General features: G+C 40.2%; 1 protein-coding gene across 8 annotated transcripts in view; it reads right to left on the reverse strand.

Annotated features, from left to right (window-relative positions):
• Positions 1–1238: 1238 nt before the first annotated feature.
• tbc1d4 (TBC1 domain family, member 4) overlaps positions 1239–24770 on the reverse strand; it is a 30972-nt gene continuing 7440 nt past the window's right edge. The window contains exons 2-24 of one of the 8 annotated variants that reach the window (XM_025063845.1): positions 22944–23072; positions 22592–22814; positions 22104–22360; positions 20569–20658; positions 19734–19838; positions 19513–19645; positions 19322–19413; positions 18943–19053; positions 18450–18566; positions 17120–17179; positions 14516–14733; positions 13602–13778; positions 11676–11833; positions 10889–11101; positions 10179–10181; positions 9440–9601; positions 8348–8506; positions 7459–7559; positions 7213–7356; positions 5908–6067; positions 5643–5812; positions 4854–5030; positions 1239–4088 (exon numbers count right to left, since the gene is read on the reverse strand). In XM_025063845.1, the coding sequence (XP_024919613.1) occupies positions 3858–4088; positions 4854–5030; positions 5643–5812; positions 5908–6067; positions 7213–7356; positions 7459–7559; positions 8348–8506; positions 9440–9601; positions 10179–10181; positions 10889–11101; positions 11676–11833; positions 13602–13778; positions 14516–14733; positions 17120–17179; positions 18450–18566; positions 18943–19053; positions 19322–19413; positions 19513–19645; positions 19734–19838; positions 20569–20658; positions 22104–22360; positions 22592–22814; positions 22944–23072 (3390 nt within the window). In that variant the 3' untranslated portion in view covers positions 1239–3857. Of the gene's footprint in view, positions 4089–4853; positions 5031–5642; positions 5813–5907; positions 6068–6460; positions 7137–7212; positions 7357–7458; positions 7560–8347; positions 8507–9439; positions 9602–10178; positions 10182–10888; positions 11102–11675; positions 11834–13601; positions 13779–14515; positions 14734–17119; positions 17180–18449; positions 18567–18942; positions 19054–19321; positions 19414–19512; positions 19646–19733; positions 19839–20568; positions 20659–22103; positions 22361–22591; positions 22815–22943; positions 23073–24770 lie in introns of those variants that run through there. The other 7 variants (XM_025063846.1, XM_025063847.1, XM_025063850.1 and 4 more) reach the window with 7 other exon arrangements.

A 24770-nucleotide genomic window follows, 5' to 3' on the forward strand; every position in this document is an offset into this window, starting at 1 on the left:
AGGCAGGGATGGACTGAAGGGCAAAGATACTGAAAAACAAAACAGAGGCTTCGGAAAAATACAAACAGCGCTGATAAGGCCCTGGGCAGAGGAAGTGTCCTTCGCAGCCAAACCCCAGTGGAATCCCAGAATCCCACTCTTCCCTCCTGCTCCAGGATGTGTCCCGTGTGGGAATACGTCAGGAATGTGGCCCCTTTTGTTTAGTGTGTGATAGGCTGCTGCTTGGCGGTCAATTGTGTTATGGATGTGACAGGTTCCAGGCCTGGCAGAGGCAGATCACAGCGACATGCTGGGAGCAGTCCTTTCTGGGTAAGAAAACAGAGAGTGGTCCAGGAGCTGTCTTTGAAACCCACCCATTGGCTGATGGAATCAACACCTCTTTATCTGCACTGTTACGTAAGTCAAACGTCTGGCCTATTAGAACAGAAAAAATAATTAATTAATATCCCATTGATGGATTTTATTGAGCATCACAGGCATTTGACAAATCTCAACAATTTATCAAATTTTTCTTAGTGTATTTGTTGAACTATCAGCATCTTTAAAAAACTTTTTTAAGCTATTTTGGGTAACCCTTAGCTAATCCTGATGCTACTGTCATAAATCTGATTGCAATAACGCTGCGGTTATGGTTCACTTTAATTTGGTTTGGAGTTTATTTTTAACAACCTGATCTGACATTTGATTGATGTGAAACAAAACAAGTTTTTTTCTCTGCTGGTTTTTTGGAAAAGATCACTAACAGGTCAAAGGCCAACAGCTTGATAATCACTGAAAAATAACCCGCTGTGCTGTGATTGGTCAGAAAATCCAAAATAGGCGGGGTTTGTAATTGGTCCTTTGCTTCCAGGTTTTGTGAAACATTTAGAGTTGAACCATTTTGAAGTTAAAGTAGATATTAACTGTTGCAGCTTTTCAGTCTTACCCTGTACAGAGGTGACCTGTGGTCACCAGTGTCTTACAGGGTTCTTTGTTTTTCACTGAATGGCCATGTGGTGGCGTGGTGGTGGTTCGCCACACTGGCTCAGACTCTAAACAGGATGACGATGGAAAATAGATGAACTGATGACAGATTTGAGTTCAAATTTAAAAAAAGCTTCAGTGATTTAATTTTTGAATTTCACATGTTTCCTTCTGACATTGCTTGGTGTCGAACAATGATGAAATGTGTTGAAATGTTTTCAAGTTTATTGATGAATCTAATCAAATAAGCTGATAAACATTTTTTTTGGCACAACTTTATCAACAGAGGAGACGTGAACAGTGCCAACAGCGGACTAAACGTCTCAAGTGATTATCTCTTTGACAATATTTGGTACTTTTTCAAGTTTGTATTTAGTAACAAACATACAATAAAATGATTCAGTTTTTTTTTTTAATTTTATCACTACAAAAGTATCTGTTGTCAGTGACCAGAACAAAGGGAAAGCAGGAGAGAAATCTTCCACATACAGATGTTTAGGTTTGTCTGATATGTTTCACTTCCAAGTCCCTGTTCTTCAGAGGCCCACGCTTCTCTGTCATATATAAGAACTTTGGTGCAAACGTATGCAGTAAAGCTCAGAGTAACCACATTTCCTCAACCAAACCTGTCAAACTCAAGGCATATACGTATATGTACTGTGTTTAAAAGCAGATAAGTGCTCTGGGTATGTTTAAAATGCCAAATAGAAATGAACAAAAGACGACACTGACGTGGACGCGTCTCTGTCACCACAACGACAGGAAGACTGACAGACACTGTGAAAGTGAGTGGGTTTTCTTCCTTCCTTCTTTTATTTATTGACAGACAGACATTAACCTTGGGTTTAGATGATGTTTTATGAAAGTCCTGGACTGCTTTACTTTCAATCAGCGCTGGCACTGGTGAGTCAGACACAGTGGTGGGATTAAACAAAAGTGAGGAGCAGCAGCCAGGGACAGCTCTTTGAGTTAATATAAACTGTCTGCTCCTGCACTCAGCCAGTACACTTATTTCACAGTGTGTATGTGTATACAGTACATACTGTAACTAAAGTATCTAAAAAAGAAAGTGAAATGTCTCCACATTCTCATGTCCTCTGCAGTTTTTCCACCAACTAAATCCTGCACGTGTTGCTAGAACTTTTGTAGAAAATCATCAACAAGTAACAAACAAACAGCCCAGTTGAAGTAGCTCAGGAATGGGCTACTTGGCCTTCTTCACTTGGCCCACATACAGCATTAATTATGAGCCATGATCCAACCTGCTGAGGCCACAAACAAAGGAGCTTAACGTATTAGCTGTCAAACCAAAGTAGGCAGCTAGGCTAACATGGACAATGCACTGTTTTTCAAACAATTAAGTATTGCATTAACTATTGAGTTGGTAACTTTTAATCACAAGTTTGCTAACTAACCTGGCAGAGTGCATGGGCTGCTAACAGCACATGGATTCCAGCACTCCAACTGAACTGTTTTTTAATCACTGAAACATAATGCTATCTGTGTAAGACTGACAACTGAGTGAGCTAGCACCCTGCATAAAGCAGCTGAATGCTTGCACTAGCTACCAGTAGGAGCTTGCTAGTTCCGTAATCTAGCTAAACGCATAAGATTAACAGACCCTAGTGACCACCAGGTGAACTGCACCAAAAACTGTATCCTGAGCAAAAGTGTATGAGCGTGGGGGGAATTTAACCTTTCATATTGTTGTTTTAAATGTTTTATTTATATATATATATATATATATGTCACTGGACCAAACTAACTTGCGCTGTGGAAAATGCAAGTGCTGATTTTGCAACGTCCTAAACGTTGCGGCGCCAGTCGAGCAAGTCGCGTGAGATGTTCAAATTATGGTTCAGCAAAGACACTGACTGGTATCATTCTTCTGAACTCCCTCAGTTGTTTTCAGTGTCTCATGAGTAGTGAGAAACCCTAGGTCTGAACTTTGTGAGGTGACATTGCGGTCAGTCACACAGGAAACTGAGAAGGCAGACGACATCACATCCTGTCTGAGCTTTGAGCAGAAACAGTTCCTCCTTCCATGAGCACTTGAGGCTTTTTTTTCTTTCTTTCTTTTTTTTTTTTTTTTACATGTCAGCAGATGTGCTTTGGAGGAAACTGTGCCAAGGGCTGAAATTTAAAGCATACTAATGAAAGATGTGTGGAAAAATGCATTGAGCAAAACAAAATATATTCATGATGATCTTTGGAAGAAATTACATTCACAAAAATACTTCAAGTGAATAAAAAGGAAACAAAGCAACGTGATACGCCTGAGGCAGAACTTTCATAATAAAAGGAAATTTAAAAGCAACAAAAGCAGCATGATTGGGTCTGGTATCCAGGATTACGCACGATGGTAAAGGTGACAGGTTGAACCTGAGGTTCAAAAGATGTTTTTTTTGTTGTTGTATTTTTGCCATAAGGCACCTTCTGTTCCCTGCTTTTGTACTGACACTGATAGTGAATAACTGAAGGCAGTGCTCAAAAAGATCTGCAGACACATTTCTCCGTTGTGTCCTTCAAAAAAAAAAAAAAGAACAAGAAAAAATCTCCCTGTGATTTCCTGAGGAAAATCTCAGCAGGGAAGGATGCTGTGCATCTCACCTCAACACCAGCAGTGACAAAGATAGAGACAGAGCAGTGAAGGAACAGTCTGCATCCATCCTCCCACCACTCTTTTATCTGCTGACAATCACAAGTGTGTGTTTACCACAAACAGGCCGCACATCTCAAGTTTGGAGCCGTTCTTCTCCCACAGCACAACAACAGCTGAGGACCTCGGCTTCTCTTCACCTAAAATAATCAGTGTCCATTTGTTGACTTCAGTCTGTCTTCTGAGCCTGTGCCCAGTGCAGTCAACCAGTCACAGCAGGCTTCCTGATTTACCATCAGGGCTTCTTGGCTGCAGTTTTGGCTTTCCCGTTAGCTCCTGTCTTGATCTGGGTCATCTCCACATCTGTCAGGGTGTCGGGGGGAAGGCACGTACGCATGCGTTCGATGGTCTTCTGGTGAGCTGATCTCTCCTGCTCCAGGGAGCGAATCATGTGCTTCATTTTGCTCTCCCGAGAAAGGAAGTTCTCCACACTGGTCTCCAGGGTCTGGATCTTCTGCCGTGCAGCCTGGAGGACAAAGACATGGAGGCTCAGTAAACAGGGAGTGTAAGGCAGAGGTGGAAGTGTTGCGTTGGTGATTCACAGAAGCTACAGAAGCACAATACGTTAAACCCAAGTTCAGTTTGTTGACTGGACATCGACTGTTTGACGACAAAACTTTTATCATCAGTTTTTTTTATTTAATTTCAGATTCATATTTTCAATTGATCTTCGATAGTGTACAAACAAGGGGACATTTATGTTTTTTAAACACGTTAATCATGTCTTTTAAACCACATCACTGTTTGTCTTATCCAAACTAACTCCCCAGTAGACCTATTCATTAGCTGTTTACTCCATTTACAGCTTAACAAATAAAAATCAATGGAATGGATTAAGAGACATCAGGTCTAAGGAATTACGGTAAAAAAAGGCAGTGAGACACAGTTATGTGTTTGTTGAAGTAAATAATCATGAAAATGTTCTAAAGGTTTGAGTTCAAATATGTACAGAGCTATTGTTGAAATAATACTGGGATATTGGGGTACATGTAAACAGAAGAACTGTTCCTTTGTCTTCCGTTATTAGTGTAAGTTTTATCTATACTTTACCACCATCTATTGGTGGTAAGTGGTACTGCAGCTACAAATTTACCTGACAAGTTCTGACATAAAAAAGGTTCAGATCAGGTCAGGGTAAAGGTTAACAGGCAGTACAGCTAGAAGTAATAAACAATAATGGTCTTGGTCACATAGTGTCCATGGGAAACGGAGCTTCTCCTCTTCTCCTCACCTGAAGTTTCTCCAGCAGCTCCATGTTCTGTTTCTTCAGCTGTGCGTTGGTCTTCTCCAGCTTGTCCAGACGGTCGGAGTCATCCGGCAGAGGACCTGTTTCTATCATCTCATCCTGGAGCACGTGGTACTCCACCTCATAAGCATGGAGCTGCTTGGAGATGTCCATCTCCATCACCTGGTTCATACACACGGACACCGTGACTACAGTCATCTGGTCTTTGTAATCGAAGACATTTTAAATAATGTATTTAATTCAGTGCCTTCAAAAATCTAAAAAAAACAACTTTATTATTATTATTTTTTTTAAAAATTATTATTTTAAACACTTTTGTGTTTTGGTTACATACGATTTATAGTACCTATATTTTTACTAATGTTAATTACACTCAGCTAATCTACAATGGGGATGTAACTCAGTGGTAGAGTGCCTGCTGAATGTATGAGGTCTGGGGTTCAAACCCCCGCCATCTCCCAGATGTTTTAGTGGTTTCCTAGTGTAGCAGTTATCACAACTGCCTTACACACAGAAGGTCCTGGGTTTGAGCCCAAAGGAACTACTTACATAACAGCACCTGTTGCTCAATATCATTTAGCTACTCGAGGGTCAATATTTGACAAGACTGCCTTTTTTAAATATTGGGATGAGAACTGAAGTGCTGTGACACATTCTCCAGTCTTTTACAGTCAAGCCCATAACCAGTGGCTCATCATGTGACATGGGTTTTGTTGACACAGCTCACTGGGCTTAATTGGAAACCTGACTCTGTATTTAAGTTGCACTTTGTACCTTTGCAATGGTCTGCTCCATCTGAGCCTGAGTGAGTGTGGGAAGTGTAGTCTTCAGGTAGTCCACGATGCTCTCGAAGCTGTCGCACTCCACTATCTCGCCCTCATGGCTGCTCAGCAGACACAGGGCCACCTTAAAGATCACCTCAGTGCCCTGGGCGAAGAGAAAATCTGGAGGAACAAAAACAAACAAATTAAACACTTTTTTTATAGCCACCCAAGGGCTGTTTAAGTGTGACTGTCCACTGATGTGAGCATAAATGTACCGAAGATGCGGGAAACGAAGCCGAGAGGGAACTGTGAGGCGAAAAGGGTGAGAAACCACGGCGCTGCGTAGAGGCTGGGACAGATCTCGTACTCCTCGAAGTGGTTGTACAGCTCTCTATGGTAATCATGAAGCAGTCTGGAGAGCTGGTACATCTGAACCTGCACAAACACACACATCGCACACACGTAAACACTTTAGTGATAAAAGCATTAACAGGTCGAAACACGCTCTGCTGGCACAAACAGGTAGATCTGGATCTGAGCGGAGCCGAGTATAAAAGGGCCGTCTATGAATCACCGGTCGTCAAATGGAGCAGGGAGCTCCTGTGGAATCAGCAGAGTGGTTTGTAAAAAAAAAAAAAAGACCTGCTGAGACAAGTGTCAAAGCCAGGAGCGAGTCTTTCACAATCTGCAGAAAAAAAAAACAGCAAAATGTGCAGCAAACAAAAAAGAGAAGCAGAAGTAAAGCTGAGCCAGTTTTAGTGTCTTATCATCCGACAGTTTCTTGACAGTTACAAAGAAAACAAAGTAGCTTTACATTCACAGACTTACAAAACCACAAAATCCAGTCTGTGGAATGCTCTGAAGAAACGGTGTCGACAGACGCGGGAGCTGAGTGGCCGCTTTCAATCGTTACCTGCTACAGATTAAACATTACCACGCCTGCTGATGCTCTCACTGCACTGAGGTCAGCTGATGTTCACTGGAGGGGAGCAGGCGTGCAGGTGTGGCTTCACCAGAAGAGGTGGAGACACTTCTCTGCTGACTAACAAACTACACACATACACACACAGTCGAGTGATGTCCAGTCCTGCTCTGCACTGACAGAACCTAAAATACTTTGAAGTTCCTTCAGTTTTGCTGGTTCATATTTGTTATCTGCCCACTTTCTTAGTTCTTAGGTACTGTACTTTAATGGCCAAAACATGTTAAAACACGTCTCTCTGGCGTCACCAACAGCTTTGGCAATTTTGTTATTAGGTCTTTGTCACAAATTGAGTTGAGTAACACTTTATTTGATAGGTTTCAAATACAAGAAACCAAACTGAAAGGAATAGTTACATTTTAAAATAGGCTTGGACTGCTGGGAGAACTCCTGCAGTCAATACTATCAACCTAGACTGCTGTGGTTACTCCCATGGTGCACACTGTGGGGCTGACTGTATAGTTAGCTAGCTAGCTAGGGGACCTCCAACAGTACATAAACGTGTAACGTTGATTTTTCAATGTTACACCAAGTGAAGTTATTTTGTGTGTACATCATTCATACAAGTTTATACTGTAGTTGAGGGTCGAGGACTGACCTGCAAAGAGATCATGTCCGGCCTGTACTGTCTCCTGATGCCGAGGTCGTACATGAGGAACTTCAACATGTCAAAGGCCTGCTCCTCACTCATGTGCAGCAGTAGAATTCCAGCCACGAAGCTGATACCCTGGCAGTAGCCAACCTGTGTGGCAGAGAAGAAGAAAGGGAAGAACACATGACACTCCTGACATCGGGACAGTTACTGTGGCTTCCTGTGAAGAGAAAACAGGTTTACAGGACCTACCTCGGTATCCAGCAGAGAGTAGGCTTTCAGCAGGTTGTAGAGGGAGAGCTGTCCTGCACCCAGCTGTACTGAGAAGTACTGATGAGTGGGGAAGGTCCTGCCTGAAGAGGGGGCAGAAGGGGGGTTATTAGTGGAGGAGTATACTCTGAGCTCTGGGTGTTTTCTTTATTTCTTCACAATTACTGTGTGGAATGAAGACGCAAAAAGAACTATAAAGTTGGTACTAAACAAGTATTTTAAAGTACTATAGTATATTAAAGTAAAAGTATGAAAAAAAAGATACAACAAAAACATTTTTTCTAATTTTTTGATATCTGGCCTTAGCTTTAGTTAAATTTTTGACATTTTGTGTTAACTTCTTGCTAATACAGGTTAATTACTATTGTCAACATTGATACATAATGAAATGTTTTTTGTTTTTTTAGATTAGCTAACTTTAATTGATTTCCAAGCTAACAATTATTTACCTGTTAGTGAAACACTAGCTTTCTTTGTTAAAGTTTACATAAAAAATATTAAATTGTTCAGATACTTTTCAGAAACTTTTAAGGCATTTCTAGACTGGACTTTTGTTGTTGGTAACTTTTTGGGTAATTCTGTATGCAGTATTCTGTAGGTAATTTTAAGAAATATCCTTAATTAGTTAAAAGGTCAGTTAGGTATAACTATTAATACTTTAATCCCAGGGATTTGATGGCTGATTCAGGAGTGCCATCATCAATTGAAACTAAATGACAAACTCCCAGTATATCCTTGGCCCCAGTGGATCCACGTGGTACTATATGTGCACATACATTTTGCCAGACAGATCACAATACAATGTCAGTGTCATTATCTTGATGAGGTAATGACAACAGACAGAGATCTCTTTTTAAATCCAGATCCTCACCTAGATCCACCAGAATTGCGTGCTGCTGGGCTGTGAGCTGCTTCAGCAGGTCGTGGTAAGGGGTGTCTGGAGAGAGTTGACGCTGCGGTAGTTTGTGACGCAGACGGTACTGATGAGAAAGCAGCAGCCACACCTCCCCTCGTCTGATCTTAGGAACACCTATGTACAAATATAACAGCTGCATGAGCTCAAAAACAGCACTCACTGAACGTGTTACAGGGTGTTCACTCACCACATGCTGCAACAGACCCTGAGGGTTCAGTGTACACACACAAGGACAAAAGAGGTCCAGTCGTCCTCAGTCTCACTGAGAGTGAATTCATCAGCTGACAGATACTTAGAGTAGTTCTACTTGTTGTGCAAAACTTACATCTCATCTAAGTTCTCTAAGAGTTCAACAATAGTTATGTGTAGTTATGTGATATTTTAACACAAGTCACTATAATGTCCAGCCAGATGTTTTGGAGAAATGATTGAATCAATGCAGGAGATATATTTTAGCTAACTATTAGCTATTTTTTTTCAATCTTACATTTAGCTTCTTTTGCTAGCTCTGGCTCTAGCTACTTCTGACTTGATTTTAAGTAATCCTCAGATACTTTTTGCCATGATTAATCTATTAGAAATCTTTAGGTATTTGTCAAACATTTAGTCATCTTGAGCAAAAATGCAACAAAGTTGTCTTTAAAAAAAAAACACTATTTAAACAGAATTGTTATCTTATTGGTACTTCTCAGCTAACTTGTAGTTATCTTTCTGAATCATTTTACCAGTTTGAACTTTCATTGATTTTGAGCTATTTTTGCAAACCTTATCTACTCAAAGCTCCCTAAAGTCAATTTAGAGTGTTTCATCAAAACGATGTCATGATGTACGTGTGTTTGAACAGTGGGAGGAAACCAGAGTACCTGGAGGAAATCTACACACATCGGGTGAACATGCAAACTGCATACAGAAAGATAAACTGTCTAACTTGTGAACAACCTGTGATCTTCCTGCTTATATGTACCATTAGCACCCTGACATATGACTTTGTTACACCAGTGCATCCTCCTACACACAGGAGAACACAGTCACACACACATCTTTTACCTTGACACAGAGCGCGATACATTTCCTCCTTGTCCTGTGGGACGGTTGTTCTGCCTGGAGCCGTGAGTTTTCTCTCCCACAATCCTTGTGCATCTTTGGAGCACTGGCCCACTTCCTGATAATCCAGCTTCATCTTCCGGATGTGTAGCTCATCTCTGCTTGCTGCAACGCAATCACAGGAGAAAAAAACTAAAATAATTAAACACTATTTTGTCCATTAAAAAATTTAAACAAGGCACTAGACAAAAATAAAAGGACTTCTATTGTGTAAAAGAATATAAAGGATTCCAGTCACTGAATGTTAGAGCAGCTTTATGTACACTGTAAAAAGCTCACCGTGTAAACACAAGCCACAGGACCCACAATAAAACAAAAAACATCTTTATTATGCCACAGTCGTGAAGAAACTAGATTTGAATAAAGAGGCGAAACATGAAAGCAAAATGTGACAGAAACACCATGAAAGGGAATATGACCGCTCCTGATCATGCAGAAACAAAACTCCACCTGAAATGAATGGATTGAATAAAGACACCCAGAGCCATGCAAACCCTCTGCCTTGACCCCAACACCTCCCTTTCATATCACTTACCTTCTATTGAAAAATGGTTTTTCACAGTAAGGTCCTCAGACCAGCATAGATGCCATAGTAACGGATAAAGAAAAAGACATGTGTTGGTTTACAAAAATGACAGAAGCTACACAGCGTAGCTTTAACTTTTACCTAAAAAAACGGCACCTTCTACTTTCATAGAAGCATCTAATACAGTCAGAAAGTGTGGTGTTCAATTCTGCAACAGCTGAATGGGAAATGTTCAGCTCTTGTTGTGGTCAACGCATATAAGATGACAGTAAAACAAGACAGCTGCACCTTTCTATTTAAGAAAATGTTAACTAAAAGTAAATCAAATAAAAAGGTCCCATGTAAGCTAAAGGTCAGCCAAAATTGCTTTAATATATATATATCTTTCCCCAGAAGTAAGACAAATAGCAATTCACAGAAAATATAAAATACAAAGTAACTCAATGATGGTTAGATATTTATATCAGAAACAATTTTCATTCCTCATTTAAATACGAATTCGAGAGAGAATCCAGTGGTTGTGTTGCACCAAGACACTACTACTAAGGGACCACCAGGGGGTAGTGTTTAGTAAAAACTGCCTTTGGCGTTTCTTTTTACTTTGAGGAATCTGAAGACAATATATTTCTAATAAATAATTAACACAAACAAACATACAAGCGTAAATGTACAAACAAACTGTGTTGGAATTCATATAGATTTCCCTTCACTTTATAGGAGCAGTGAAGTAAAATATGCAGGTATACAACTTGCATCTTGTGTGCCTATTTTTTTAGAAAATGGGGTAGAGTCTTGTCTTTGTCCGTGAGTAAATGCTAAGACAAAGTAAATGCTAAGATAGTATATATATACTGTGACTGACTCACCCTCCAGTCTCTGGTTCTCCTTCTCCATGCGCAGCAGAATGATCTGCTGGTGGATGGCTGTCTTCCAGAGAGCCCTGTACTCTGCTGGTGTTTTCTTAGGCCGCTCCCCTGAAGGGAAGTCACCTTTAGGTGGCAGCAAACACCCCATAGGATCAAGACCAGAGTCCATATGTCGAGGAGAGAGAGGCAACAGCTCCCTTGAGTTGGCATGGTCTGAAAAAGAAGATATATACTGTATATATATATATAGTATATATATATCATATAACCCACATTCCAATTGCTTCACCAATTATTCCATTAGCAATGTTGAAAGATAACAATCATCATATTTACCGTTCAAACTTAGCTTGCAGCAATATCTGCTGAATTTTGTCATCTTGAATCATCTCTTTTTGGTTAAACAGAAGTTACTTTGGGCTAAGCTTTAGTTCTTAGCTCCTGTCTAACTTATATTTATCTTGTGGTTCAAGATAAACTAAATACTTACGATACTAAAAATACCAGAATACTAACATAAAATTAGGTGTATAGATTAGGTGCAAGGTTGAAAATTGGTTTAATTAAGTTTTTAATTAATTTTAATTGATTAAGGTTTCACAGCAGGAGCAGTGGATTTTTAGAGACCGCTGTATCTGGCACAATGTTCCTCTTGACACCCACGCTTGCCTCATCGTTACTGATGAGGCAAGGCTGTTCGTTACCTTTAGTTTATTCAGAGTGTAGTTCATTATTCATTTTTGTGTCTTGCCAGTTCTCTTTTCTGAAAAGGATTGTGTTACCAGACCTGGTTGCTGCATGGATGTAGATGGCTTGTTCAGGGGCGAGGCGACCCTCAGGAAGATCTTCTGTCTCCAGGAGACCCTGCGCGGGGTCGGAGGGAGGCCTCCGGTCAGTGAGTCACTGCTGCAGCCAGACAGCGTCCTCTTCCTGCCTTCACCATTGCTGTGTGGGAAGACCACAGCTTTAGGTGTTGTCTTACAACATCAGTGATCTTTTTACAAATGCACACACACGCACACACACAAGCATTTACTCTGCAGCCTCGGAAACATTAGACACACGTCAGTTGTTCATGCTGGTAAAAAAAAACAACCAGCATCAACCAATGAAAACATGTTAGACATGAACTGATTCCCACTGTCAATGTTAATGAAGCAGAATTACAGCCAGAGTTGATGTTCATGCAGGACTGGCCATCAGCTGAAATTGAAGCTGCTTTTGTTTAGTAAACTGGAAAAAAACATCAGCCAAAAAGATGTTAGAGCTGGAGTCACTTAATTGTATACAACTAATCTCTTGTAAGCAAGGCTTACAACCCAGACCTACTAGGCTGAAAAGAAAACACAGTAAAATGCACCAAAATATTAGAAAACACAATAAGCTGTTAACCCTGAAAATGATTCAGTGGTGGAAAATGAACAAATCAACAATATAAATCAATGACCCCAGGTACAAGACCAGGAGGACAACAGTTTTTTTGTTATGCTCGACAAGACCATATATATATATTGCCCAACTGTGCTGCCAAAGTCAATGCAACAGCACAGTGACACAAAAACACATTATTAGTTCAACTTAATAAAGTGAATAATAAAATCTTTCTACTTACTTACTTTTACAGTCTAGCCTTTCTTTTTTTTTTTTTTTTTGTTTTGTTTTCCAAATAACACTTTTTCGTGTGGCACTCACTGTGATTAAGTTGAGCGTATCAGTAAATAAGCTTTGGTCAGCACACAAGCACTGATCGTAATGAAAAACAGGAAGTGACCTTGGTTGGAGGCAAATGTCACAGGAACAACAGCTACTGCTCCTACAGCTGTTCTGCTCAACATCCTGTGTGTATTTTATTATGTTCTCCTGTCAGTAACAAAATACACTGGCTGTAATAAAGTGATGTCACAGGCAGTGAACACATCACCATGTTAACATGTCTGTATATCCATATAAGTTCAACTGTACAACATGTTATCTTTAAAGAGGAAATCCAGCCGTTTTAACACCTCGCTCGTGTAGGTTAGCTTCTTATATGAAGAGGACCAGTGCCACACTTCGCTGGGCCCAGAGAACACGGGAGTTTAGGTACAATACTCAAGACACGTGGAGATTTAAACCCACAACTCTCCCACAATCAACCTATTTCCTGTAGAGTGTAGAGTGACAGTCTGTCATTCACCTCAGTATGAAACATTGATTTTTGCAATTCTAGCTGCTAAATAAGTGAAAGATCTTAGAAATCCTCAACATCTTGTTGTTTCATTTGTGCACTGGTGATTAACAGCTCTTTACTTGAAGCAAAATTATCAGAACTAATTGAAATAATAAAACTACTAGAATCAACCACATGAAGTGCATACCACTAATAAGTGTAAAAGCTGAGGGAAAAATAAAAGCAGATTGCGGTTGACATGCAAATGCGACAGATGAGATAAATGTTTTTGTAGCATCCTCTTCAACTTTGGAGGGAAACAGGAAGAGGGTGGGTCCAACTGCTGAGATGGTATGAAAGGGGGAAAAAAAGCTGGAAAGTTTTTGTTTTTTTTTAAACTTGCTGAGGAAAGAATGGAAGGACAAAAACGACAAAAAGCATGGTGTTAAAAAGGTTCGACAGCCAACATTCCAGCCACAGGTACTTAGCACATCCCTCCCATGTCATGTCCCTGGTCGGTGCAGTTGGGTCTAAGCGGGGGTGGTTCCAATCACCCCCTCTCACCTCTTGTGGCTCCCACTGTCTGTCAGGGAGCTGAGGGAGCTGAGGGAACCCAGTGAGCCCTGGTAAAAGGATTTCAGGAAAGTGGGAGCAGGGAAGGAGGAGGGGAGGCTGAAGGAGGTCTCGCTCTCCGAGACGCTGCGCGTTCTTGAGACCGCCGTGGCACTGAAGCGAGCCGAGCTGCACGCGAAATGCCCACAAATAGAAATAAAAAAAAACATTACACAAAAAAGGGGGAGAATGAAGGCCTTCTGGTGGAAGCAGAGCAAAAACAAGAAAGGAAGTGATGAAGGACCAGAACAGTGACAGGAAACGTGTGACGCTATTGTCCACAACAACAGTGGAGCATGAGGTGAAGAGATCAGGATTGATCAAAAATGCTGCAGACAGACTAACAACGGCTGTGGGCTCCAAGGTGGGACGAGTTAATGTTCCGTTAGTGGTTTTACAGGTAGAGTATGCAGGACCTGTCCATAAAAGACTTCACAGATAAAACAATAACATAATATTAGCAATAATATTACCAGGAGTTAGCCCAGAACATGGCTAACAGACAGAAAAACAATCTTTAGGAAAACATAAACTAATAAGCTAAATGGAATGGTGGGTTTGTTGGTTTTTTTTTGGCCTAAGTCTAGAATAGTTTAAAAACTAAAAACAAAACAAACACTATTGTACCAACAGAGTCAACAACTGATCCAGGGCATTCAACTGTATGTATAACTCAATCTGCAGTGGACACCTTCTGACAGACCTGCATACTCAACCTTCAGAAACCTGCAACATATACTGATTCCAATGCAGCAGAATAAGCATTAGCCATATCATCAACTCGGACAGCTATTCTATGCATAATCTACCAAATACCATTCCTTATTGATGCAGTAACTGACAGGGGTGAGGAGTGGGTGAGTTACCTGCTCTGCAGCAGCTCTGGGTTCACAGACTGCTGTCTGTACAACACAGTCTGTTTTACTTGTGTGGAAGGCTGACCCTCAAATGAAATGCGTTTCTTCACAGGTGGATGGCTGAAGGTGTGGGCACGGCGCCGGAACTGCTGCCCTGCCTCTGGGTCATCTTCAGGGAAAGCAGGCGGGGAACCTGGAGGGGAGTGACCAGGGGATTCCTCATCCTGCTTGAGTAGGGAATGTGAAGTACATAAAAGATAGATTTAGATTAAAATGACTAAAACTAAAGAGTTTGTGAACTAGCCTGGAAGGACCTAGCCTAGACATGGCTTCTTTGTTTACATTAAACCACAATGATAATTATCAAATCTCCCCAGAAAAATAATTAAAAGGAGACAAAACATCATGTTAAAAGCTATGGATTTTCTACCCAGGTGAATATCAGCGTACATTTAATGTTACTTACTCTACATACAAGTACAAACTACACACAGCTATGAACAGCTCTTTGTATTTCAGAGGCAGAAGTCACAGCCAAACAAACACACTCATATTACAGGTCTGCACTCACCTAACCAATGAAACCCCAGAGCAGGACTCTAGTCCAGTCCAGTTCAGGCTCAACTTTCCACTCAACACACTCACACTCTTGTTGCCTTGCGTCTAACACTACGACTCCCACCGCTATTGTATTCTAATGCACAATGTCCTGTGACTCATGGCATCGAGCGCTATTGGTGGAGAGGATCGGAGTGTGTCAGTGCAGCAATAAAACCCTCCAATCTCCTCTGAGTGTGCTTCTGGAAACATCCCTCTACATAATACCACATGACAGGAGGCGTTCATCGACATCTTATCCTGATATGAATGGCCATATATTGAGGTACCGTATGTACAGTATAATCCCAGTTAACTTACTTGTTCCATTGGGGTTTATTCATTTGTAAAGGAGACCGAGACGATAAGAGGAAACCAGAACAGGTCTGGCTCAGCAGTAATGACACTGGACATCCTGACATGAGTTTCCTGACCGCCATTACCATCCTGACACTTTTACATCATCAGAACTCAACAGTTATATTTGCAAGACAAGCTAGGCACCATATATGTATATATATATACTGTGTATATATACAGTATATACTACACAGAGGAACCAATAGTCTGCATAAGTTGACCAATATTTTGGTCAATATTTTTGCAACATTCCAATTGTGTGGTGTGTGAGGTTTGCACATTTTCCAAATCTGTATGTATATTGACATGATCTTGAAGAAGCAGTTGTATGATTAACCCCCAAGACTATACCCCAAGAATCGTTGTCATTTGTGATTCTGAGAGAACAAAAAAATGGACTTGAAGCCATAGTAGTATCTAAAAAAAATGTATACATCTATACATGCTACTCAGCTTTCAAAACCCAAAAATTAACTCCAGTGGATATCATCAGCCCCTGTAGTCTACTTCAAAAACAGTATACTCTGGTGGACAGTATGAGCTGGCTTGCCTCTGTTCCCTTTTTTGTCTGTAGGGGAAGCTAACTGCTTGCTTCCCAAAACCACAAGATAACAGTAGCCTGATCAAGACTCAAAAAAACATTAGCATGTAGGCACAGGGAGGGTGTTAGCAACTTAGCTGATAAGGAACATCTAACCCAACAAATAAATGGGTTTTTAGTTTATTAAGCATGATATAAAAATAAATAAACGATAAGATAGAAGCTGAAGCTACTGTATTTTTTTATTGTAGTGATTGTGCTGAGGGCAGACAGGGCAGTTTGTTTTAAAATGTTAGCTTCTTGCTGCTAAGACTACATCTGGGTTTTTGCCCTATGTGTTTGATAAAGTTAAACTTGTACTGCTCCAAACTAATATTTACATGTCCACGTGACAACAAATATGGTAGCTTTAGCAGAAATTCAAGATTTGAACACTGCTTGGGGTTAATTTTCTCAACTAATGGCTCATATTTATAGAGGAAAAAATAACAAAAACACAAGCTGTTTTTTTTTTTTAAAAAGGACACTAAGATAGATCTGTTTTCATTATGTCGACACTACTCTTGATTTGGCTAAACTAGGTTAGAACATTAGCACCATGATTTCTCATTTCTTACTATAGCAGCTGAAATTGAACCCCTGACATGCTAGGTGGAGCTGGCTCAACCTCCTCAGGTTGATTTCTCTCCATAATTACTTGCAGTGACAAAATTTGACAAGAGCAAGTTAATCAATAGTGATGTGTCATCTAGCTTTATGTGTCAAAACAAAGAAAATGTTGCCTTGTGGGTAATAGTCAATAGTCATTGTTTAAGTTTTTAAAAACAACTCTTGACCCTGCCACAACTAATGGAGGGTCAGACATCACACCTTCACTGCACATTCTACACAGCACTGATACACAGCAGCCTACAACCACTAATGGCTCACTCGTACTTCTATAAATACACACTCCCCACTCCAGCGACCTGCCTTTCTGCCACTGCTTTATGGCACCTACAAAACTAATGTGGGAAAACAGTGTAGATTCCATATTTAGCTGCAGACAAAAATAAAAGAGTGAAAAAGTAGGAATTCGCAATGGTTTGCAAATTTAGCTCCACATAAACACTTACTCTGTCAAAGCTGCCAATGCTTCCCATGCTTCCCAGACGGCCCCGCATTCGGCTCGCCCCCTGGTGACAGAGAGCAAGTATTCAAATGAAAACACATTCTGGATGCACAATTGGATCTATATACACACTTGAAATCTTTGTAGTCACAAAGAATCAGTGCTATTTTTTAAAAACACAAGGATAGTAAACCAATAAGGCAATAAATAAATGGCGAAACATGCCAACAATCACACGTAAAGGCACCAGTGAGATCTCTGAGATAAAATCAGATGGAAGCAGTTGTTGATTTGTCTGGACTCTGGGACTAAGTCAATATTTTGCCATCTCTCCTATAGATATGGGTTAACCCTAACACCGTGAGTCACACTGCCTCAAGAACAGCAGCACAGTTACAAACAGAATAGAAAAACTCAAATTTGACTTAATGCATGTTTACTGTATCCTCTCTGGGATAAGTCAAAATGATGGGAATGAGATTAGATTAACAATGAACTGGGGTCACAGGAGATTTCCACTTTTTACCTTAGTGGAAAATTATGTTCTTGTGTTAGCAACAAATCTGTACAATCTTTGTACATAAACAATTGTGAGAGAAGAATTATTAATATATTATTTTTATGGGCTTTCCACTGACTTTTGAAAACTGGTCCAGTAGACAATAGGATAGATTTTCTTTTGCTTTTATCAAACAAGCTAAATAGTCTCCTGTTAGAAACAAAAGCACCTGTGAAGTGTTGTTTGTGCCTTCTACAGACCTTCATCATATGCCTCTCTTCCATTGTTGTTAATTCAGTTCAGCACATTGCTTTGTAAGACATGAGACAAGATTTGATATTTGTTGTAGGTTTCTACAGCCCTCCTGGATGAACAAATGGAACATCAAAGCACGTGAAGTGGTGCAAATTACAACTTATTAAATTGTACTAACCCAAAGAGTTCAGTTTTTCCACTATAGTTTTGCTTGACAAAGGACAGCCATAGTTAGTCGTGCTGTATTTATTTTGGATTATGGCTTCAATGGACATGGAACAAAAAATATGTAAAAAAGATGCAATGTCAGATCTTTAAATATCTTTACAAATCTACTGTTCTTCACCTTTGGCCAGTTTAAATTAAATTCAGACCTTCAGGTATCGGACCGGTGGTCTTCATAGGAAGCAAACTGCAAAGAATGCTTTCACCATGTGCTGCAAGGTTCTAGTGTGACATCTAAAATTAGTTTGAGCTTGATTTCTTTTAAAAAGGGACAGCTTTAGAAGAGAGAATGTTAGAATTAAAGAAAAGCTAAAAATAGAGAAGAAAAAACAAAACAGTCTCTCTCCAGACTCACCCTTGCAAAGATATTCTCCAGAGAGCTAGTGAGGGAGGTGCGGGCTTTATTCTTCAGAATGTCGAGTTTGAAGCGACTGCTGGAGGCTGAGCTGTCTGACGCTGAGTTTGCTGCATTCTGTCAAACAAGGACAAAGAACAAGAAAGGCATGGAATCAATATTATATTTTATATTTTTTTCTTTAGAAATCATTTAAATTCATGTATTGTTACTTGATTTCAGCTTAGTATGACTTTTTGTTAATGTTACTTTTAAACTCGTGATGTGGAAAATTTACACATCTAAAAAATCCATTGTAGTGTGAGTATAATCTAATTAATACATATACACAGACAGGTGTTTTCAACAGCTTTTTTTTTTACAATCCCCGTGTGGCCTTGTCCACAGTGACAGTTCATTAATTATGAACTAAATGCTTCATGATCATTCACATTCAGCATTTACTAATTTTTTTTATTATTATAACTTGGTGGGAACTGCAGAAGAGGTTTACCTGAGGGGCTTCACCGATGTGAAGGTGGGTCTTTTGTTTGGTTTCACTCAGCTGCCTCAGATGTAGGATCACCAGCTCATTCTCCTCCTGGTCTGAACCAGGCTTCAGTCTCTGCGGACACGGTAACGCACCAGGAGTGGAAACACAACATTAGAAATGACTCACATGAAACAAATGTGTTTTTTATAGAAGCCGAATTCAGCACACTTAAGTGCACTTTAGTGCCAAAAAGGGGTAAAAATTAGGGCTGTAATGGGACATGTATTCATATCAAACCTTTTTTTTTTTTTCCATTTTCCGCATTTCTTTTCGTACTGAAAATGTACATGTAACCTTGGCTTTTCTGTACCATTACAACCCTTCTTCCAGCAAACCTCACCTGAACACGCTCAAAAATCTCAACCTGCTCATTGTCCATCAGCTGTGCCAGATATTTCTGAATGGCTAGCTTTGCTCTGGGTGGATAGAGACCTGAGGGTTAGAAAAAAACACCTTAGTTTAACTCAGACAAATACACCATATCACACTTTAATTTATTCATGAATGAATCCAGAGAGGATGTGGATTCACCTTCTATCCGCTCACAGAGCTTGTGCAATTTATGCATGGGACAGTTTTCACACAGCTGGATGAGGGTTTTGTTGCTCTGTAAGACCGCCGCTGTGGAGAAGGCCTGCTTCAGGGTGAGCATCACCTCATCCACCTGACACAAACCACATATTAAATTCAGTAAGATTGAAAACACACACACACACACACACACACACAGTCGAATGTGTTGTGTGACTCACCAGAGACTCACTGGCACACTGGAACACATAGCAGACATATTGACTCTGCCCAGACTCTGACTGGTCTCTGCAGATGAACCCAAAATGGTCGGTCTGCCTGATTCCCTGTGTGAGAGTCAAGAGAAACAGGAAGTTAGAAACTCCAGCCAGGGAATGTGTGTCTTGATGACCTTTTATATTCTGTGTTGTTTACTTTTGAACTTATTTCTTCCTAAGTAAGAATAATATTCCTTTAATTGTAGACGCTTACAACAAAGTTACATCACACCATTTGAGCATTTGAGAATGAATTGGTAACAAAAAAACAGAGAATTAAAAGATATAAAAATTTGGCATATTAGCAAACCTTTGACCAACGTTTGTGCATCCATCTTTCCTTTTAGAGCCCATTTTTATTCTTAAGCTTTTGGCTAACCACTGGTTTACTGACCTTCAGCCTACTGTAGCAACATTTAGCTGCTTTCAGATGTAGGGATTGGTCACTTTTCCTTGTGGTGAAAGTTGGTTAAGGGCTGAAATCTGCCCAAAACAGTTTTTTTCATGTGCTTGTTTAACACAGATACCTTAAAGTATTTTTATTTACTGAATTTGACCTTGTAAGTCAAACCAATAAAACCTGCTTCATGTCATCATTAAGGCTGTTCATTTAAGATATTAGACGGTGGACGTTAATATTTCTACAGAACCAATGGTTATGTCATTTTTTACTAAATTAGGAATTTAAAGACCCTGATGTCATCACCAACATCATCAGGTGTATCCTCTGCCTGTAACTGCAGCAGAGACACAAGAGAAACACTCCTAGTGTAAACACAGAAGGTAAAAATAAACCAACCTGACAACAGGATGAGATTTCTTTGAAGTTCTTCTCCAGCACCACAGTCTTACTGTCTGGACTAATGAGGTTGACTTCAAAACGACCCACCTGTGAAGTGAACGTTGGTCAGAGGGGGTCGTAACAGTGGTTACAGTCTGTTTTACTTCATTGTTGGAAACTAAACATGGATGTAAGTATGGAGTGACAAAAGGTTTGTTCAATGACAGACAACAAATGCACACGCACACGCACCCGCACACACACACACACACACACACACACATACATATAAACACATTCAGAACAATCAATGTAACCAGGTCTGGGTCATTGACTCTCCATGTAATCGACTCCGCTGTGTCATATTGAGTGCTCTAGTTTTTAAAATTAGCTTCATGAATGGCAGCTGGTTCACTCTGCTGCAGCACGGGTGTTTCCCAAACAGAGGCAATAAAGAGTCTACACACTCCTTGTTAAAATGCCAGCATTTTGATCTAAATTAGTACAATCAGTGACAGTACAATCACTCTCGTTTCCCAGGACCTTTGACACAGTACTGTCATTGCACTACTTGGCAGAGGTCAAGGACATGAGACCTTGCTAATCTTTAAAAACAATTCTAACCAGTACATTTCAAAGTAGGTTAATCCAAAACTCACCAGGGAGACAAGGAAATAATGTAGTTGCAAAACAATAAAAGTTGCCATTCTTCTTTTACCAATTGTACTTTTTAGAAATATGGCCAAAAATGTCCTCCTTGACCATTACAGAATGATAGACAACAGTGGTCATTTTCTGAACAGACATAATAACCTGCAGTTCCAAAAAATATATATTGTTGTGTCATTGTTTGACATGGTAAAAAAAACAACTTAAATTCACCCAGGCTTTGTAGACTTTTCTTAGCAGCTGTAACATAACAGCCCTACATTTCATCATGAGTAGCACCTATGTCACAAATTCTGCCAGAGTAGCTCAACTGAACACATGGCAGAGGCCGTCCGTGCATTATGGCTGTCGGCCACGTGCACATAAAAATGATTTGCAGCAGCAACAGGCTCAGAGGCTGGAGCTGAGGCTGAGGCAGGGAGGAGTTTTTTTTAAACGGTAAACAGCTCTGAGGCCTGCAGGCGTTTGGTTTTCTGGAACAACAGATAAACTCTGTAAAGACAGTTTATGAGGCAGCAGGCGTGAGAAAGAAAACATCAATCTGAAAGTCAGAAATACAGCGTAACTTTGCATTTGTCCATAAAACTAACTAAGCTGTGCAATTGGGAGTAAATCCAGTGTAAACTGTTAACTGTGTGTTGTGCAACTATACAGCAAACGCACATAATTGGCGATTTACTGCACAATGATGACTGTATTGTAAATAAAGTGCATCCCTTGGTTCAGTAAAGGTATGTGAAAGCACTGGATTAGATGTGAGACAAACACTTTGATAAATCTTCTCAGCGTAAACAGTCTGACAGTTGAACTTAGAGGTAAGATAACTCCAAACACATTCTGAACCCAGGGCCGCAGCAGCTGAAATGAAGCCTGCTGCACGTTACCTGAAAGAGCATGGTACGGTTCTTATCTGCGTCGGACGGCTGAACGTGGTTCGGAGCGCTGGCGTGCCTGCGTCGACTCGGAGCTATGATGACCCCTTCACCAGGTTTCTTCTGCAGACTCCCAGCAAGACTGCTGCAGCGGGTGCGAAACTCCTGAGGTTCCTCAAATCCAGAGTCCTCCAGAATGCATTCTGGGAAGGATCCTCTCAGGCTGCTCTGGCTGGCAGTGGAAGGAAGTCCTTGACCTATGGGAAAAACTGAGAATGTTTCCAAAACTCAGTTTAAAGTTAGTTGTAAAATACATATAAATGTTATATGTAAAAGTATAAACTCAACCAATGCCACCCAAGGAGAACAGGAGCCCAACCCTGAATCTAAATAAAAGTATAAACTCAACCAATGTCACCAAAGGAGAACAGGAGCCCAACCCTGAATCATTCCATCAAAACAGGATTTATTTTTTAAAACAGCTCTGGCTGTTCCTTTACCTCCAGCTCCAGTCACGTCCTGCGGCTGGTTTTCTGTGCTCTCCTTCAGAGCAGCCGACAGTGGATCGCCTTCACTCCCCATGAAGAATTCCACAGGAGTATTTTCAGTGGAGCCTTGTCGACCGTTGAGTCGCAAACGCTTTTGCTCCAACTCATGCTGACGGAACTTATCGATGCAATCATCGATGAGCGTGGCCGAAGCCTTCTTGTGTCCCACTGTCACCTGGACATAACAATCATCCAGTTACTTTTTCCTCAAGTAAAAACAATCAAAAAGTTTGAGGATTCTGCATAGAAACAGACCAAGTAAAAACAATCAAGTTTGAGGATTCTGCATAGAAACAGATTCTACCTTGCCACAGTAAAGTACTTCATACTTCTGGGAGTTGTAGAAGGCTTCATCATTTTCCTGTTTGGGCTTGGTTTCTTCCTTCAGGGCTGATTTGGACACCTGGCGAATACTGGCGATCACCTCTGCCACCTGGGAAATAAAACATACATAAAAGAACAGTGAAACAATGGGATATGATTAACAGGATGACATTTAAATGCAAAACCAAAACAAAGGCTTTGGAAATGAGGCTGGTGAAAACAGAAGCAACACCAGTCTGCACTTGAACAATAGAAAAATCCTAACGCTGTCTGCCTGAGTGACGCACAGGAAAAGAAAAGGGAGAAAAAGGTATGATCTTTATATTCCATCTTTATTCATCTTGACCACAATATATTTACCACAATATACACCCTCCTCTGCTTTTGCATCTCTATGTCGTCTTCCACAAAATCCACAAATGTCTTAGGTATTTTAAGCCTTAGGTGATTTGTGAAACAAAAACTCTGTTTCCATAGTGTGTGTAAATAACATGTGTATCGACACTGTACTAGAGCAACGGTTAGTGGATGGACAGTGGAATTACTGGAAACATGCAAACGTGCATGGATTAAAATATGTTGACAACTGTAATCTGATTAGATCATTCATTTAGACAGCACTTGTTGTTACCTTAAGTCATAATAAACCAAATTACCAGTGCACAGAGATCACACTGAGGAGCGACATGACATTCAGTTACATCACTGGCTCCAATCCAGTCCACAACAGACTGACAGCCAGACCAAACACTACAATGGAATCATACTTAGGCAAACAGCCATCATGGGAACACCCACACCCACTACTGAGGGACAAAATAGGAAATCAGGGCCTTGAAGGTCACAGGTTTTATTTTGCTCCAGTGACAAACTGTGCTTCACACCTGCAGAGGCAACCAACGTCTCTACGCTCATTCATACAACAAAAACAAACAAAAACAAGTCAGGACAGAAAATCAAAGAGTGGTGGAGCAACAGTGTGAACACAAAACCTCCCCATCCTTCACTTCAACAATGGAGAGTTCGATGGAAACCTCAGAAGACGGTGGAGAAATGAGTCACAAGATATGGAGCCAGAGCCAAGGTCAGTCTCATACTGTGTTTAAGACAATAATGAACACCGAGGGAAAACAGTGGACACATGTATTGTATCTGATAAGAGCTGCAGACCTACTGCTAACAGACTGTTGAGCAAATGTATTTATAACATGGACCAGAGAAGGAAGTTATGTAACAAAGTAGATTATAGGTGGCACACAAAAAAGGAACGAAACAAGCTTCAAACAGGAAAAGATGAACTGTGGAGTAAATACAACCACCAGACAACAACTGACACAGACGCAGCATTTAAGGAAAAAATATGCACCTAGCAGTATCAGTTAGAAATACAGTAAATACATGGTATATAAAAATAAAATATTGTGATCACATAATTTGTAATTTTAAAAGTAAGTACGTAAGCTCAGTATTGCTAATAATTAGCAAAAAATATGAATGTTGGAAAACATGATAAAGGTTAACTGAAATTGACCAATTAGCCAAAAATGATTGACTCAATTATGTAGCTAATGGTAAATATATATATCTTTAGGTGATATATTGATATTTGGTGATAAAATATTTTTAAAAAATTGGTTTAAAAAATGAGGGTCTAAAAATGAAAAAGGTGACATAGCTACAGGTTAGCTGATAGGACAGCCCTGCATACTAAAACCTACACAAAATAATGAGTGTAAGAAGCTCCAAAAGTGACCTCTTAGAACAAGTGATCACTCAAAGCCTAGCCCAGGATTTACTGGAAAAATGT

The sequence above is a fragment of the Cynoglossus semilaevis genome, chromosome 16 (assembly GCF_000523025.1).
Source record: "Cynoglossus semilaevis isolate Cse_v1.0 chromosome 16, Cse_v1.0, whole genome shotgun sequence".
Classification (NCBI taxonomy): domain Eukaryota; kingdom Metazoa; phylum Chordata; class Actinopteri; order Pleuronectiformes; family Cynoglossidae; genus Cynoglossus; species Cynoglossus semilaevis.